The 16,405-nt window shown below is 41.7% G+C and overlaps 1 protein-coding gene across 2 annotated transcripts in view; it reads left to right on the top strand.

The window, feature by feature from the left end:
* Window positions 1-12,314, top strand: part of zbtb2b (zinc finger and BTB domain containing 2b) — a 58,258-nt gene extending 45,944 nt beyond the window's left edge. For both annotated transcript variants that reach the window (XM_060915788.1, XM_060915789.1), the window contains exon 3: window positions 8,832-12,314. In XM_060915788.1, the coding sequence (XP_060771771.1) occupies window positions 8,832-10,263 (1,432 nt within the window). In that variant the 3' untranslated portion in view covers window positions 10,264-12,314. The remainder of the gene's footprint in view (window positions 1-8,831) is intronic.
* Window positions 12,315-16,405: the final 4,091 nt, after the last annotated feature.

Below are 16,405 nucleotides of genomic sequence, written 5' to 3'. Positions count from 1 at the left end.
ACCTAACCCCCACCTGCTCTGGAAAGAGTGGTGACGTACCTTGTGTCTGATTAGCCAAAGAAAAAATGGCTCGGGGAAGCCATGGCCTAATGGTTAAAGAAGCAGCTTTGGGACCAAAAAGGTCGCTGGTTTGATTCCCTGGACCAGTAGGACTGGCTGAAGTGCCCTTGAGCAAGGCACCTAACCCCCACCTGCTCTGGAAAGAGTGGTGACGTACCTTGTGTCTGATTAGCCAAAGAAAAAATGGCTTGGGGAAGCCATGGCCTAATGGTTAGAGAAGCAGCTTTGGGACCAAAAGGTCGCTGGTTTGTTTTCCTGGCTGACGTGCCCTTGAGCAAGGCACCTAATCCCCAACTGCTCCAGCAAGAGTGGTGGCGTACCTTGTGTCTGATTAGCCAGAGAAAAGCTGATGATGTGATCATCAGTTCGGGTGGTGCCCAAACGAAACGAAAAATATATATACTGATGCGATGGATCGGAGCCCTCCAGCTTAAAAAAGACAGACTTTTCAAGCGATTTCAACAACTTTCCAAACACAGTTTCTGTCCATTTCTTTGATTAGCCAGAGAAATCGTTTTATTAAAGGGACGTCCATCAAATAATTTTATGGCTGTAAAATCAAAACTTCTAATGTTAAATGAGTTCTGACGTTTTGGACGCCGTAAAATAAAAAAAACGGCGATGAAACTAGTTTGTCAGTCAAGACTAAAACTCGATTGTTTACGTACCATTGTTTTCCAGGTTGTCCAATGATGTCGATTCATAAGTACTGTAAGTCTGAGCTCTGTTTGAAACGTCATGAAATAAAAGCTGTGGAAATGCCGACAGCAGCTCCGACTTGACCTTTTGGTCCCAAAGCTGCTTCTCTAACCATTAGCCCATGGCTTCCCTGAGCCATTTTTTTTTCTCTGGCTAATCAATGAAATGGACAGAAACTGTGTTTGGAAAGTTGTTGAAATCGCTTGAAAAGTCTGTCTTTTTTAAGCTGGAGGGCTCCGATCCATCGCATCAGTATATATATTTTTCGTTTCGTTTGGGCACCACCCGAACCGATGATCACATCATCAGCTTTTCTCTGGCTAATCAGACACAAGGTACGCCACCACTCTAATTATCTGGTCGTCCAAACGTTGTTTTACACGAAGAATCAAATGAAAGTTTTGAAAAAGTCTTGAATTGAAGCCGATAAGTTTTTCGTTTGTGGCTGGGTTCATGGCGTTGGAGTAAGGCTTCTAAAGGACAATAATAATTGTCTTATTAATAATAATCGCGAGGGCGAGTAATGTAATGTAACGTGTAGGATGTGATTCAAGTCGGAGCTGCTGTCGGCATTTCCACAACTTTTATTTCATGACGTTTCAAACGGAGCTCAGACTTACAGTACTTATGAATCGACATCATTGGACAACCTGAAAAACAATGGTACGTAAACAATCGAGTTTTAGTCTTGACTGACAAACTAGTTTCATCGCCGTTTTTTTATTTTACGGCGTCCAAAACGTCAGATCTCATTTAACATTAGAAGTTTTGATTTTAGAGCCATAAAATTATTTGATGGACGTCCCTTTAATAAAACGATGGCTGCAAACACAAAACCGCATGTGGACTCTCGATTCCTTTCAAATGCAGCGGAAGGTTCGCGAGCCGTTTTTCACGGCGTCTTTTTGAGAGATTTTATGTTCTTTCACTCTCGTGCACGACTTCTTTTGGTATCCGCGAATACCTTTTGTCTTCTCGGTTTGAACATCCAAATACAGAGCAACAATCTGGAATATTTGGAGGCGAAACACAAGAAACGACTGTAAACAAATCCGATGCCTGACCTTCAGCTGGAAATCTGAATACAGTATCTTGCAAAAGTATTCATCCCCCTTGGTGTTTGTCCTGTTTTGTCACATTACAAGCTGGAATTAAAATGGATTTTTGGAGGGTTAGCACCATTTGATTTACATGATATGCCTACAGCTGCACATTGTTGTTTTATTGCGACACAAACAATAATTAAGATGAAAAAACAGAAATCTGGAGTGTGCGTAAGTATTCACCCCCTTTCATATGAAACCCCTAAATAAGAGCTGGTCCAACCAATTCACTTCATAAGTCACATAATTAGCTGATTAAGAGCCACCTGTGTGCAATCAGTGTCACATGATCTGTCACATGATGTGTGTATAAATCAACCTGTTCTGGAAGGACCCTGACTCTGCAACACGGCTAAGCAAGCAACATGAAAACCAAGGAGCCTCCAAACAGGTCAGAAACAAAGTTGTGGAGAAGTATAGATCAGGGTTGGGTTATAAAAAATATCCCACAGAGCAAAATGGAAAGAATATGGCACCACTACAAATCTGATGGGAAGGCCCCGCCCACCAAAACTCACAGACCCGGCAAGGAGGGCATTAATCAGAGATGTAACAAAGACACCAAAGAGAACACTGAAGGAGCTGCAAAGATCCACAGCGGAGATGGGACCACTTTAAGCCGTACACTCCACAGAGTGGGCGGGGCTTTATGGAAGAGTGGCCAGAAAAAAGTCATTGCTTAAGAAAACATGTTTGGAGTTTGCCCAACAGCATGTGGCAGACTCCCTAAACACATGGAAGAAGATTCTCTGGTCAAATGAGACTAAAATTGATCTTTTTGGCCATCATGGGAAATGTCATGTGTGGTGCAAACCCAAGACCCTGAGAACACCATTCCTACAGTGAAGCATGGTGGTGGCAGCATCATGCTGTGGGGATGTTTTTCATCTGCAGGGACAGGAAAGCAGGTCAGGACTGAAGGAAAGATGGATGGCACTAAATACAGGGCAGTTCTGGAGGAAAACCTGTTTAAGTCAGCCAGAGGTTTGAGACTGGGATGAAGGTTCACGGTCCAGCAGGACAATGACCCTAAACATACTGCTAAAGCCACACTGGAGTGGTTTTAAAGGGAAACATTTAAATGTCTTGGAATGGCCTAATCAAAGCCCAGACCTCAATCCAATTGAGAATCTGTGGTATAACTTGAAGATTGCTGTAGACCAACACAACCCATCTAACTTGAAGGAGGTGGAGCAGTTTTGCCTTGAGGAACGGGCAAAAATCCCAGTGGCTAGATGTGCTAAGCTAATAGAGACGTACCCCAAGAGACTTGCAGCTGTAATTGCAGCAAAAGGTGGCTCTACAAAGTATTGACTAGGGGGTGGGATGGAGTAAATCAAATGGTGCTAACCCCTCCAAAAATCTATTTTAATTTCAGCTTGTAATGCGACAAAACAGGACAAACACCAAGGGGGATGAATACTTTTGCAAGGCACTGTGCATCATGAGACAGATCACTACCGCAAGTGATGTCTATCGCAAACAAAGAATAATAAGGCTGAAAAGTATGCCGAATTATGGACCATAAATAATTTCAACCACAAATCACCCAAGGACTCGGTGCATTAATAGAAAAATAATCAACATGGCGGTGCCATGTGATCTGATTCGAAGTGGAAGATGCTGTTACCACCCTGGAGTTGATTTATTTTCCTCTAACAGCACATCCTCATCGGCTTGTGCAGCGTTTTATTCCTTTAAAGGGGCCGACTCACCCTTCCCAGAATCCAATTCATTGTTTTTGTTTTGAAATCACAAAACCTCTGCGTATTCATTGCCTCGAATGTCATACGTGAACGTTTTTGGAATATCACGTGCCTGATATTTTCTTTCCTTCGTAGCCGCTTGCGAGATGGCCGACTCCTGTTCCGGGCCGTTACAGCAGAATAACTTTGGAAAACTGCGGATCCGTTTAAAATATTTAAAATTTAACTACTTTAAAACAAAATATCTTCAACATCATGTGACTGTTTATGATCTACGGCTTGCGATGTCGCCGCTGTATCAGTGCAGGTTGTTTATCAAACTTTGGAATATCCATGGATGCAAAAATGGTGATTCGCTAGTTGGACCAAAGGAAGCATGAGCCGGCCCCTTTAAAGCACAGCAAATTTCCAATGATTACAATTTAAAAAAAAGATCATTTGCAATATCGTGTCATGTTTTTTTTTTTTTTAAATCTGTTTATAGTTACCACTGACACTGAAGACTCCTTCCACAAATGTGACGTAAAACATCTCCTTAAAGAAAACTTCATCACTTTTAACCGGTTTTCATGAAGTGTCTAGAGGCGCTGTTACTATAGAAACAATAACGCATTAGAACAAGCGCGTGAATGTCAAAGCTGCTGTTATGGAGAATGAAAACACCTTCTGACCAATCAGAATCCAGAACTGAACCGCGCTGTTGCTGTGCTATAAGAGAAATTATTCTGTCCACATTCACTGGATATGAGCAATCACGCGCTCTGATTGGCTGCTGTACTACTAGGATATCAGCTCCTATAGACCCCTTTCACATGATGTCACCGCGCTGCGAGATTTTGTTAGGCGCCATATTGGAAGACCAAGTACATGCACTCTCAATATAAAACAAAGTACGAGCGAGAGTAAAATGACACGATGGATGATAATTCGGGTTATGTGAGTACATTACCAGCTGCAGAAAGGGCACGGTATGTGGAGAAACTGGCTGTGATTGATGGGTTTGACCCATATGATAAGACTCGCGGCAAGGGAGAATGGAAACATAAGGAGGACCGGACACCAATTCTGCCATCTGTTTGCTACCCAGACATTGTAAACTATTTGTTGTTTACACCCAGTGCCTACACTCAGGTGGGGTTTACATTAGACCGTATCAGCGGATCATCAGATTAACGTTTTTAAAAACGATTAGCGTGCACACAGCAACTCCAATACACGATTCGCGTGCACACAGCAACGCCAATACACGGATACGCTAATCACATGACTAATTCGGCACGTAAGTTGAAATGTGTCAGTGCGGCTCATCGCTTCCTCCTCAGCGGCTGCGCTCCAAATCACTCCGCCCTGAACAGCGAGTGCCCTCTGGAGGGTGCGCACTCCGGCCCTGCGCAGCTCACAGAGCGCGCGAGTGAAGCGCACGAGCAGTGATTCGGGACTGAGCCGCTGTGCGCAAGTCACTTACCACTTGCAAGTGGAAGGATGGCAAGCCTAAAGACAATCATAACTACACAATGGGCAGTATTTGCATCAGTATTTGCAGTATTTTCATACTTTTATACTCTTTAATGAAAGGTGATACAAGGTGGAAGTCCGCGCCGTTTTTCAGCAGTTGCGTCACATGACCAACGCCAGCGAATCAGGAAGGTGGATGTCACAGTGACGTTGTCCAATGACGACACCAGCTAGAGCTCAGCACAGCGTATCCGCGTATTCTCAATGTTTACACAGCACCGGACCAGACACGATCTAGATTGAATACGTGGACCCTGGCGGATTCCCGTTTCCCGGCGTTTCCAGGCGTTTTAATGTAAACACAGTGCATACGGTCTAATGTAAACTTGGCCTCAGTGTTCGGACTATGCCGATATTTTCGGGGGGTCCCTTTTTTTCCCTTGGGGGGGGGGGTGCTTGCGCTTGTCTCGGAGCGCGGATCTCCAAACACATGAGAAGCCTATCTTACGCACATATCACGCGGACTCCACACCTCCACACACGCATCGCGTCTGAAGTCATAACTCATCAGGGGAAATCGTGTCCGCATTGGCATGTTCAAAAAACAACCTCGCGTCAACAATGATACCACACGCAAGAAAAAAAAAAACAGTCAGGCTACTCAACAACCAACCTGGCAGCAGCGAGCAAGCCCCAAACCATCCTAAATTATTATTATTATTAAATTGTAGAAGTCTGGGAGGCTTGCTCCTCATACAGTTATCAACTTGGGGCCAATTTAGCATGTTTTAAATCTGAATTTCTTGCGTTTGCTTACCTCAAAGTGTCCGCAGATCATGCACAGACTTATCCATTATATCCACAGTTTTTTGCCAAGTCTCACACAGGTTTCTTTCAAGTCTACTGTTGGGCCAATAAATCATAAATAAAACAGCTCAGATTTGTTTGTTTAAGTCGTTTGCCACTCCACTTTATTCTCGTGGGTTCACATACCACTGTCGTTATTTCCCCCTAATCACGAGTTTGTTGGTCTTCCAAAATGGCGCAGGGTCTGTTTACTTCCGGTTTCGGGTGACGTCAGTGAAAGGGGTCTATACCGTGAGTAGAGAAAAACAAAATGGCGGCGCGTGTTACTGAATCAACCGAGGATGAAATAAAAACTCTACTCGAAAACAAAACCCCCAAAAAAGCAACAAAATATGGAATGAAAGTATTTGATGGTAAGAATGTATCTTTTTTTTTTTTCAAGAATTATTATTATTATTATCACATTTTTTTCACAAATTTGCTCCTGTTATTTCGCCGGTTTGTTTACATTCTAAGCGGAAATGATTTTGCCTGACATTTTGTATAAAGTTTGTATGTATCGAATTTGCAAAAAAATCAAATTTAAATGCTCCGTTTGTCAAAACCCAGTGAATGTGGTTAGAATAAGAGTTATTCTACTCAATCTGGTCGTACACGGCTTATAGCTATCAGCTCATATATGACTCGATTTTGTAGAATAACTGTTCAATAGTGCATGAGGTGGAGGTCCAGTCCTTTATTTTCAGATATTGGGTTTAATTTGCGAATACGTTGCGATGAAAAATCGATCGCGTCTCCACCAATCGTGCGATGCATGGCGATTTGTTCTCTGAGCTTCGCGAGTTGTTTGTTGCTGTGTCTCCACCTCACGAGTGGCCAAAAACGTGGCGAAAAATTTCAATGCGTGCATCTAAATTTGCTGGCGATGTTTTCGTCGGCAAACTAAGCAGCGAATACTCGCAGATGGGTTTGGGAAAACTTCCCGAAGCTCAGGGAACCTTCACCGAGCCTTTTGAGACATATTTGTCTCAAATCTATGTCCCTGATGCTTGCTGGAGCCACGGCGACATATCAGCTTGGCACGAGTGCAGTTACATTCTGAGATCCTTCAGAGCGTGTTGTGCGCACCCTTGGGACCCAGTCGTTATGGGAAACGCCTGACGCTGATTTGAGCACAATCAGCACGCGCGTATAAGGGCGCTCGAGTGCGCAAAGGCATGACAGTTAAGTGTTCGCCTGCTGTGTGACCACAACTCAAACACCTCATTTTCATCGAGAACCTGTCCCAAGCTGTAGTGTGACCGTAGGAGCATCACTGCGTGTTATGGTTGTACTACAGCCGCGTAACCAAAAATGCTATTAAAATATTCTCTACTCATTTTCCCTCCTTTTTTTTCTCTTTTTTTACATTCTCTCTACAGTGTTTGGATGCTGTGTGATGCGCATGTGATAACATTACCGTCCTGCGTTCACCGCATTTTATATTCGCTTTGTAAGGTCACATGACCAGTGTGCTTGCTGTGTTATGTATTAAAGGAGAACTGAAGTCTGTTTTTAAATTTGCTTTGTGTCTTAATTAGCATGTTATTCAATGGCGTTTTCAGTTTTAGTAACCTTATATCGTGACTCGTATTGGCAACTAATTGCAATTAAATATTATACTTATCGGCCTATTCGGTTTTTAGCCGTGTTGAATTTAGTTCGTTTGGTCCACGGCAGGCGTCGCTTATCCGCGCGATCTTCACGAGACTTGTGCGAGACTTTGAAACGTGAAGAAGTGTCAGCCAGGTGTCAGAGCCGCCATTTTGAAAACTGTTTTCCAAACGAAGTATTGCACAAAAACGAGTTTAAATGACAATTACTGCCTACTTTTTTCAAACTTTCCTGATTGCTATCAAAACAAACAAAACTTCCGGCTTGATTACGTCAGCGTTCGAAAGAGGGCGCGCGCGTCTTTTGACAACCCCTGTGTCCGAAATCACACCCTACTCACTATACAGGGCGCTATATATATAGCGAGGACGCCATTTTGTAGTGCTGTCCGAAACCTTAGTGAGGATTATTTACACCCTATATAGTGCACTCAAAGTATCCCACAATGCATCACGAAAAGTAGTATACAACGATGGTGACTAACCAAAGCAATATATCCCATCATGCATTGCAGTCGCGCTGAAAGAAATCAAATTAAAAGTCTCAAATGTGATTGAATAAAAGGCAGCGGCGAAGAAGACAGAAAGGATTCAGCCTTGATTTAAAAGAACTGAAAGCTGCAGGGACTTTGTATTGATTAATGTGGGAAATGCGCTCAGTATAATATGGATTTATCACAAAAACACACGCGTGGGTTTATTATTTTGAAACCCAGCAGCCGACTGATCTGGCACGTTTTAATTGTGCGACAGTAACGATGTAAATACCAGCGCGACGGACTAGTGTCCGAAAGCGTTTTTTTTTTTTTTTTTTTAATTTTACCAATGAGCTCACTGTATAGTCCTCTATATAGTAATTCCCTATATAGGGAGTAGTGAACGAGTGAGCGATTTCAAACACAGGGTTTGATTTCCGCTGTACGTTTTACTTCCGTCCTACGATGTCTCGCACAGGTCTCGACGAATCTCGTTTACGGCCATTGCTTTGACATACAGACTGATATATTACAGAGCATATTTCAAACACTCAGAACTTGCTACAGCAGCGACAAAATAGCGATCAAAATGCATTCCGATATTTAATAAAATGAGAGAAATAGAATTTTGCTAATAAAAAAATTTGCCTTCAGTTCTCCTTTAAGCTTCTCTAACATGTGTGTACATTAAAGCACTAGTATTGTTACTATAGTAACATCTCATACACGGGGACCTGTATGGCAGATGCTGTACGTAATCTAATAAAAGTATAATAATATTTAATATTAATGATTTCTTCCCAGTTACATTTGATTTATTTGAAGAGGATCTTTTTATTGAGTTTGTTGTGGTGTGTGTGTCCCTTTCTCCAGCGATTGCGTTCGTTTAAAGCCTGCGGACATCCAACCCGATATCTTCAGCTACCTCCTCAACTTGATGTACACTGGCAAACTGGCTCCACAGCTAATCGACCCCGCCCGTCTAGAGCAGGGCGTGAAGTTCCTGCATGCCTACCCCCTCATCCAGGAGGCGAGCCTAAACAGCCAGTCCGCCTTCTCTCATCCCGAGCCCAGCATCCGGCTTAACACGTCTCTCTACGGCATCCAGATATCCGGCCAACAGGGGGCGCAGTCCGGCCGGCTCTCCACCAAGAGGCAGTCGTCACCCGTCGACTTGGATAGCGCAGGCGCGCTCGATGGGAAAGGTTCTATCGCAAACGCCTCCCTGTCGTCTGGATCCAGACTGCAGCCGGACATGGAGATCGAGTTAGCAGCGGTGAGCGGCAGCCAGTTCGGGAGAGAAGGCTCCGAGGCAGACGTGTCGTCCGGGGAAAGCGGGTCAGCCTTGCCAAGCGGGAACCCAAACACCATCCTGCACGTGAAGCCCAGCATCATGAAACGAAGCTCCTCGTTCCGGAAGCACTACACCTGCCACATTTGCGGCAGTCGCTTCAACCAGCGAGTGGCTCTGAGGGAACACCTTCTGTGGCACGCCCAGGCTATGGCGCCTCTGATGTTGGAGTCCGGAGGTGCGATGTCCCCCATACTTCCCGGAGGAGCTGCCACGCCCGACGTGGAGGAAGTTCTGACCGGCGTCGGAGCATCCGCAGCCACTCCCATCATGGTGGACGTTGACGTTGACCAACCTCTATCTGGATCGAAAGTCTCTCCGCAGGGCGAGACGGCCATCTCGGTTCCTTCAGCAGCGGCGGCGACGTCATCGTGCGCAGCTCAGCCGCAAGCGGACACGCCTCCTCCATCCGACATCGCCGACATCGACAATCTCGAAGGCACGGCCGATATCGAGCGAGAAGTGAAGAGACGGAAGTACGAGTGCCCTACCTGCGGACGCAAGTTCATCCAGAAGAGCCACTGGCGCGAACACATGTACATCCACACGGGAAAGCCGTACCGCTGCAGCGCCTGCGGGAAGAGCTTCTGCCGAGCCAATCAGGCGGCCCGACACGTCTGCATGAGCCAAGGGGCGGAGTCGGCGTACACCATGGTAGACCGGCAGAGCATGGAGCTGTGCGCGGCAGACGACTCCAGCCAGATGGAGGCCCTGTTCCTGGGCTCGTCAGGAAGACCGTACAAGTGTAACGTGTGCGAAATGACCTTCATCAACCCAAACGAAGTCATCAAGCACATGTGCTTTAATCAGGGCGTGGTCTTGGACGGAAGCGGCTCAGGAACGGCCAGGAGCGGCGTGAACACTGACAAAGCGTCCAAAGATGAGGGTTCTGACGTGTCTAGTGGCGGATCTTTAGTCGCGGCCATTAAAACAGAGGAGGTCTTGGTAGATTAGTTTTGTTTATGAATATCATATTTTGTTTGTTGAAGAGCATTTTTTTTTTTTTCTTTTCTGATGTACGGAGTGTAGAACAGGAAATGACTTGTGCGTGTTGTAGGAAACCGTTTCTCTCTTCTACTTCACTTTTGCTTTTCCGCACAAGCAGGGAATCGAGACGTGTTTTATTACAGCGTGAAGCTCGTTCAGTGGGTAATTCAGGTCATTCACATGTTGCACATTGTGGTTTAAGCCTTTCCTCTTTGTAACTGTCAACAGGAAGAGGAAGTAGTGAATTGCAATAACCCCACCTATGGTGAGAGCGTGCTCCTCACTGATTCTCAAATCCCTCTACGATCTGAACAACGGCACAGCGTTTTTTTTTTTTTTGACATTTAAAGCAATAGATGGAGCCATCACCATAGTCCACTTATTATTATTATTATTATTATTATTTCTACCAGCCAAAGAGTGTTAGTTTAGCAGTTTCATTTCTCTTCCTTGATAAACCGATTTTTTTTTTTTTCAGGACAGAAGCGACCAAATCGTACCTCAGCTTGTATGGATTTGTGTCAAAGAGGGACTTGTTTCAGTTACTCCATCGTAATGAAGTTATTCTAGCCGAAATCCAGTAGCTAGAGTCTCAGCGATGAGCGCACATGACAAGCTAGAGCAGTTATTTGAGTTAAAGTTCAGCATATTTTAATATTCTTTTCTTTTTTTAAATTATTATTATTATTAAAATCAATGATTTGTGCCAACACAATTCAACAATTTAAAATGATTTTTTTTTTAATTGATCTGGAACCATCAGTGATAAATATGTACAGATGTGCCATCTTTATTATTTTCTTCTTTTTTTTTTAAATTTTATTTATCTGTTGATTATTCTGTGTTTAGTGTTGAAGACAAAGACAGTCAGGGTGAAGCTACACGTACATCATGCATCATTATCTCAGTTTGAAGGGAGATTTTCCTTTTCTACTCGTACTCTTTTACTGTTTTTTTTTGGTGGAATAATTTTTTTTAAAAGCCCTTATTTTTTTTTTTCTTTCAAATTTTATACACAGTCCTATATTTACAAAGAATATTTTATATTACAAATGTTGTATATTGCATAAAAGTGCATCGAGCGTAGAATATAATCAGTTTTTAGTTTAGCGCGAGTGTATGTAGACTTGTTTGCCTCTGCGTATCCGGTCTTATATTAATATTTTAATTAGATATATATTTTAATTTTTTTATTTTCATTATCTGCTGTTGCTTATTATTTGCTCCTTGCTCCTTCAGCTGTCAATGCACTGAAATTTAGGGACCTGACTACTTTTGATGAAATCTTCTCGGAAAGCATGACGATGCACTGGGGGTCAATGTCAAACGTGCCGAAAAAGAAATGAGCAGCTCGACAAATAAGGAAGTTGTTATTCTGCTTATTATTATTATTATTATTATTATTAATGGATTGCTTTCTGAACAAGAAAATGGGACCGTTTGTTTTAAAAAAAAAAAAAGGATTACTTCCTCAACAGTGTATTTTTTTTTTTTTTCCCCCCTTTTTTTTGGTGAGGTTTCTGTATGAGGGCATTTATTTTGTGAACTGAGCTACTACTGATTGGTTAAAGACTGGGATTTTAGAACGCGGTCTTCTTTACTCCGAGCGTTCCTTTAATATCGACTCCTAATGGTCGGCGTGTACAGATATTACAAATGATATTATGCCATGCTTTTTTTTTTTTTTTTTAATTTTATACTGTTACATATCTCTCCTCATATGCAATTTGCTAATGCGTTTTGTTCCGAGTTTATTTTCGAGGCAGTTCCAGGGAGGGGGAGGGGGGGTGAAGGATCTCTCCCTCTCCCCCAAAATGCACAAACTCCAAAGCGAAGGCGAACCTACAGTATACTGTGATCTGCAGCTCCTCAGGAAATGAACAACTGCCTCAGAATAAATGTGATTTGTGATTGTCTAGAATGAATAATAATTTTTTTTTTTTTTGCGTTAAATTCCTTGTAAATGTTAATCGAAATAATTCGCAGTGGACAGAATGAATAAACAACAATAAACAGCTCCTCTACCAACAACAGGCCCCGCCTTCTTTCACTCACATGTCTTGGGCGTGGTTTATATGTCGTGTGTGTGTGTGTGTGTGTGTGTGTGGATGCAGCGACCAGTGTTGCCAGATACTGCTGACGTTTTCCAGCCCAAAATATGTTCAAAACCCGCCAAAATGCACTTGAAACCGCCCAACTTGGGAGGGAAACCGCCCAATCTGGCAACACTGGCATCGACAACTTGAGCGGCACTGTGTAGGCAGGGATTTATAGCCAATATCCACTAGGGGCAGTGTAGCACCAAAACATTCCTAGCGATAACTGGAGTATTTTCCTGCTACTTCTACTTCTGATTTTTCACATCAACAACGAACGGCTACAGTGAAGGAGGCTACGGTTTATCACAATATTATTTATCTTGCGAAAACAGCTTCCACGGGGGCGGCACGGTGGTGTAGTGGTTAGCGCTGTCGCCTCACAGCAAGAAGGTCCGGGTTCGAGCCCCGTGGCCGGCGAGGGCCTTTCTGTGTGGAGTTTGCATGTTCTCCCCGTGTCCGCGTGGGTTTCCTCCGGGTGCTCCGGTTTCCCCCACAGTCCAAAGACATGCAGGTTAGGTTAACTGGTGACTCTAAATTGAGCGTAGGTGTGAATGTGAGTGTGAATGGTTGTCTGTGTCTATGTGTCAGCCCTGTGATGACCTGGCGACTTGTCCAGGGTGTACCCCGCCTTTCGCCCGTAGTCAGCTGGGATAGGCTCCAGCTTGCCTGCGACCCTGTAGAACAGGATAAAGCAGCTAGAGATAATGAGATGAGATGAGAACAGCTTCCACCAAAATCCCAGTCTAGATAGCGTCGCTCTCTAAAGTTAAAGTCTCACGTAGCCGGAATCACTTCACGGTACATGATGATGCCAGGAGATGATTTTGAGCCCTCCGGGGGTCAACTGGCACACGTTCCGGATCCTTCCGTCAGAATATGTGAGAGCCATGGAGTTACCTTGACAACCAGGAGGGTGTGGCTTCCATCCCCGGAAAGTTTCATCGTGTTGAAAATTGGCGTGGGTCAAACGCTGGATGAAATCATCCATTGCAAAGCACTTGTGAGCACCTTTGAGGCATTCTTGAGGCTTACGTAGGCTACCGGTGATTACCGTAGCATTCCATCGAGCTCAAAATGTTCACGGAACAACATTCTGCACAAAGTGAAAAGTTTGCCAAGGGGGCGTGGCTATGCCATAGTGCAGCCATGAAAACCGCGCACACTGTTTTACCGCTGTCTTCCATCGCTACCATGGCCTCATTTGCGTATTCACTCCGCCCAATTTTATGCAACGGATCACCTCCAAAATCTGCCGGAATGACCATGGTAGCCCCAGCCACATTTCTCCCGGCTCTGTGTGACCTTCACGTTAAATCACCATCAAATCCTGTGATGAAATTGAAGAGCGTGTTTCTCATACTTGGTATCGCAGCATGAAGCAATAGTTTCTGAAGACGTACACAACACAAGTGACGCTCTAAACACCACAGCAGCCAGTTTGTGGATACGTTGAGTGTAATCCAGATTTTATCCCTTCATAATAGTATAGTTTGAGTTTTCTGATTGGGGGCGGAGCTAATTTCCAGGCCAGAAAAAAATACAAACTGAAGCCTGAAATGAGGAATTTAGGAAGGAACTCCGAGCCGCTGCATGGCAGGATTACAAATCACAGTCTTTTTTTAAAGTATCCTTCAACGTTTGTGACGATCACAGGTGTGTAAAGACGTTTAAAAATGACAAACTGCAGCTTTAAACATCACACATGACTGTTTCAGGCAGTCGTGAAAACTAACTGAGCTTCTTCAGAGGCTTGAAATATGGTGAGAGATTGGGTGGGTTAATTTACCTCATCGTTTATTGCATCCTGTTATACACACTAATTTATACGAAGGGTGTGTGGTCTCTGTTTTACCTCATGTACGTGAAAACAAGATCAGAAACAAGGATTCACTGGAAAAAAATCTTGAATATAGGAAACTTCTCAAAACATTTCTCAAATACTTCACTGGGTTTTTTTGGTGAATCATGATAAAATGGTTCGTCCTGTTTCCAGAAGCTTCTACCTTTTTTGTGATTGTTCAGTGTGGTTCAATGTGCAGCTCCACAATATAAAGCAAATGCATGAACTCAATTAATAATTAAAACTAAATAATTTGGAAATTAATTACGAAGTACACTTTTTTAAAAGTGTATTTTTAATTTAAAAAAGTAACATTTTTCCTATTAATTTTGTAAAAAAAAAAAATTGCTATTGCACTTGTTTAAAAATGTTTTTAAAAAAATTAAATTAAATGTCTAGGAAAAAGTTAAATTAAATCTTGAGGGGTTTTTTTTTGTAAATTTTTATTAAAAAATATTTTCCCTTGCAACACCACTTCAAATGTTTATTTCTTTATATACCTACCTTTTTACTTTTAAAAAATTAAAGGTATCTTTTTTTAATAGTTTGATTAAATCCCTAGGGTTTTTTAAAATTATTATTCAGAAATATTTTCCCTTGCAAAAAATTAAAGGTGTCATTTTTTTAAAAGAAGTAAAAAGTTAAATTACATCTCCAGTTTAAAAAAAAAAATTATTCAAAAATATTTTCTCTTGCAACACTGCTTTATTTATTTAATTTATTTATTTATCTATCTTTTTACTTAAATTAAAGGTATCTATAAAAAAAGTTAAATTAAATATATTGGGGTTTTTTTCTAAATTGTTATTCAAAAATATTTTCCCTTGCAACACTGCTTTTATTTATTTATTTATTTATTTATTTATCTTTTTACTTAAAATTAAAAGGTGTCATTTTTTAAAAGAAGTAAAAAGTTAAATTAAATTGCTAGATTTTAAAAAATTATTATTCAAAAATATTTTTCCTTGCAACACTGCTTTAAATATCTATCTTTTTATTTATTTACCTACTGTTTTACTTTTTTTTTTTTAATTAAAGGGTTTTTTTTTTTTAAAGTTAAATTAAATCTTGGTTTTTTTTGTAAATTATTATTAAAAAATATTTTCCCTTGCAACACTGCTTTAGGGCGGCACGGTGGTGTAGTGGTTAGCGCTGTCGCCTCACAGCAAGAAGGTCCGGGTTCGAGCCCCGTGGCCGGTGAAGGCCTTTCTGTGCGGAGTTTGCATGTTGTCCGCGTGGGTTTCCTCCGGGTGCTCCGGTTTCCCCCACAGTCCAAAGACATGCAGGTTAGGTTAACTGGTGACTCTAAATTGAGCGTAGGTGTGAATGTGAGTGTGAATGGTTGTCTGTATCTATGTGTCAGCCCTGTGATGACCTGGCGACTTGTCCAGGGTGTACCCCGCCTTTCACCCGTAGTCAGCTGGGATAGGCTCCAGCTCGCCTGCGACCCTGTAGAACAGGATAAAGTGGCTACAGATAATGAGATGAGATGAACACGGCTTTATCTATCTTTCTATTTACCTTTTTACTTTAAAAAAATGAACGGTATCATTTTTAAAAAAAAGTTAAAAGTTAAATTTCTCAGTTGTTTTTAAAAATTATTATTCAAAAATATTTTCCCTTGCAATATGGCTTTAAATATCTGTCTATTTACTTCCCTACCTTTTTACTTAAAAATTTTTTTTTTCAAAAAGTAAAAGTTTAATAAAATCTGTATTTTTTTAATTATTAGTGCTTTAAATACCTATCTGTCTTTTTATTTACCTACTGTTTTACTTTTTTTTTTTTTTTTATTAAATCTCGGGTTTTTTTTGTAAATTATTATTCAAAAATATTTTCCCTTGCAACACTGCTTTGTCTATCTATCTATCTATCTACCTTTTTACTTAAAAAAATTAACGGTATCATTTTTAAAAAAGTTAAAAGTTAAATTAAATTTCTTGGTTGTTTTTAAAAATTATTATTCAAAAATATTTTCCCTTGCAATACGGCTTTAAATATCTGTCTATTTACTTACCTTTTTACTTAAAGAAAATTATTTTTTCAAAAAGTAAAAGTTTAATAAAATCTGTATTTTTTAAATTATTCAAAAATATTTTCCCTTGCAACACAGCTTTAAATATTTATTTATTTACTTATTTTCTGGAGAGGAGTAAAGAAAACACAAGCA

This window comes from Neoarius graeffei, chromosome 3 (genome assembly GCF_027579695.1).
Source record: "Neoarius graeffei isolate fNeoGra1 chromosome 3, fNeoGra1.pri, whole genome shotgun sequence".
Taxonomy (NCBI): domain Eukaryota; kingdom Metazoa; phylum Chordata; class Actinopteri; order Siluriformes; family Ariidae; genus Neoarius; species Neoarius graeffei.
Note: the sequence above shows the minus strand (reverse complement) of the source record. Positions and strands in the feature narration are given on the sequence as shown.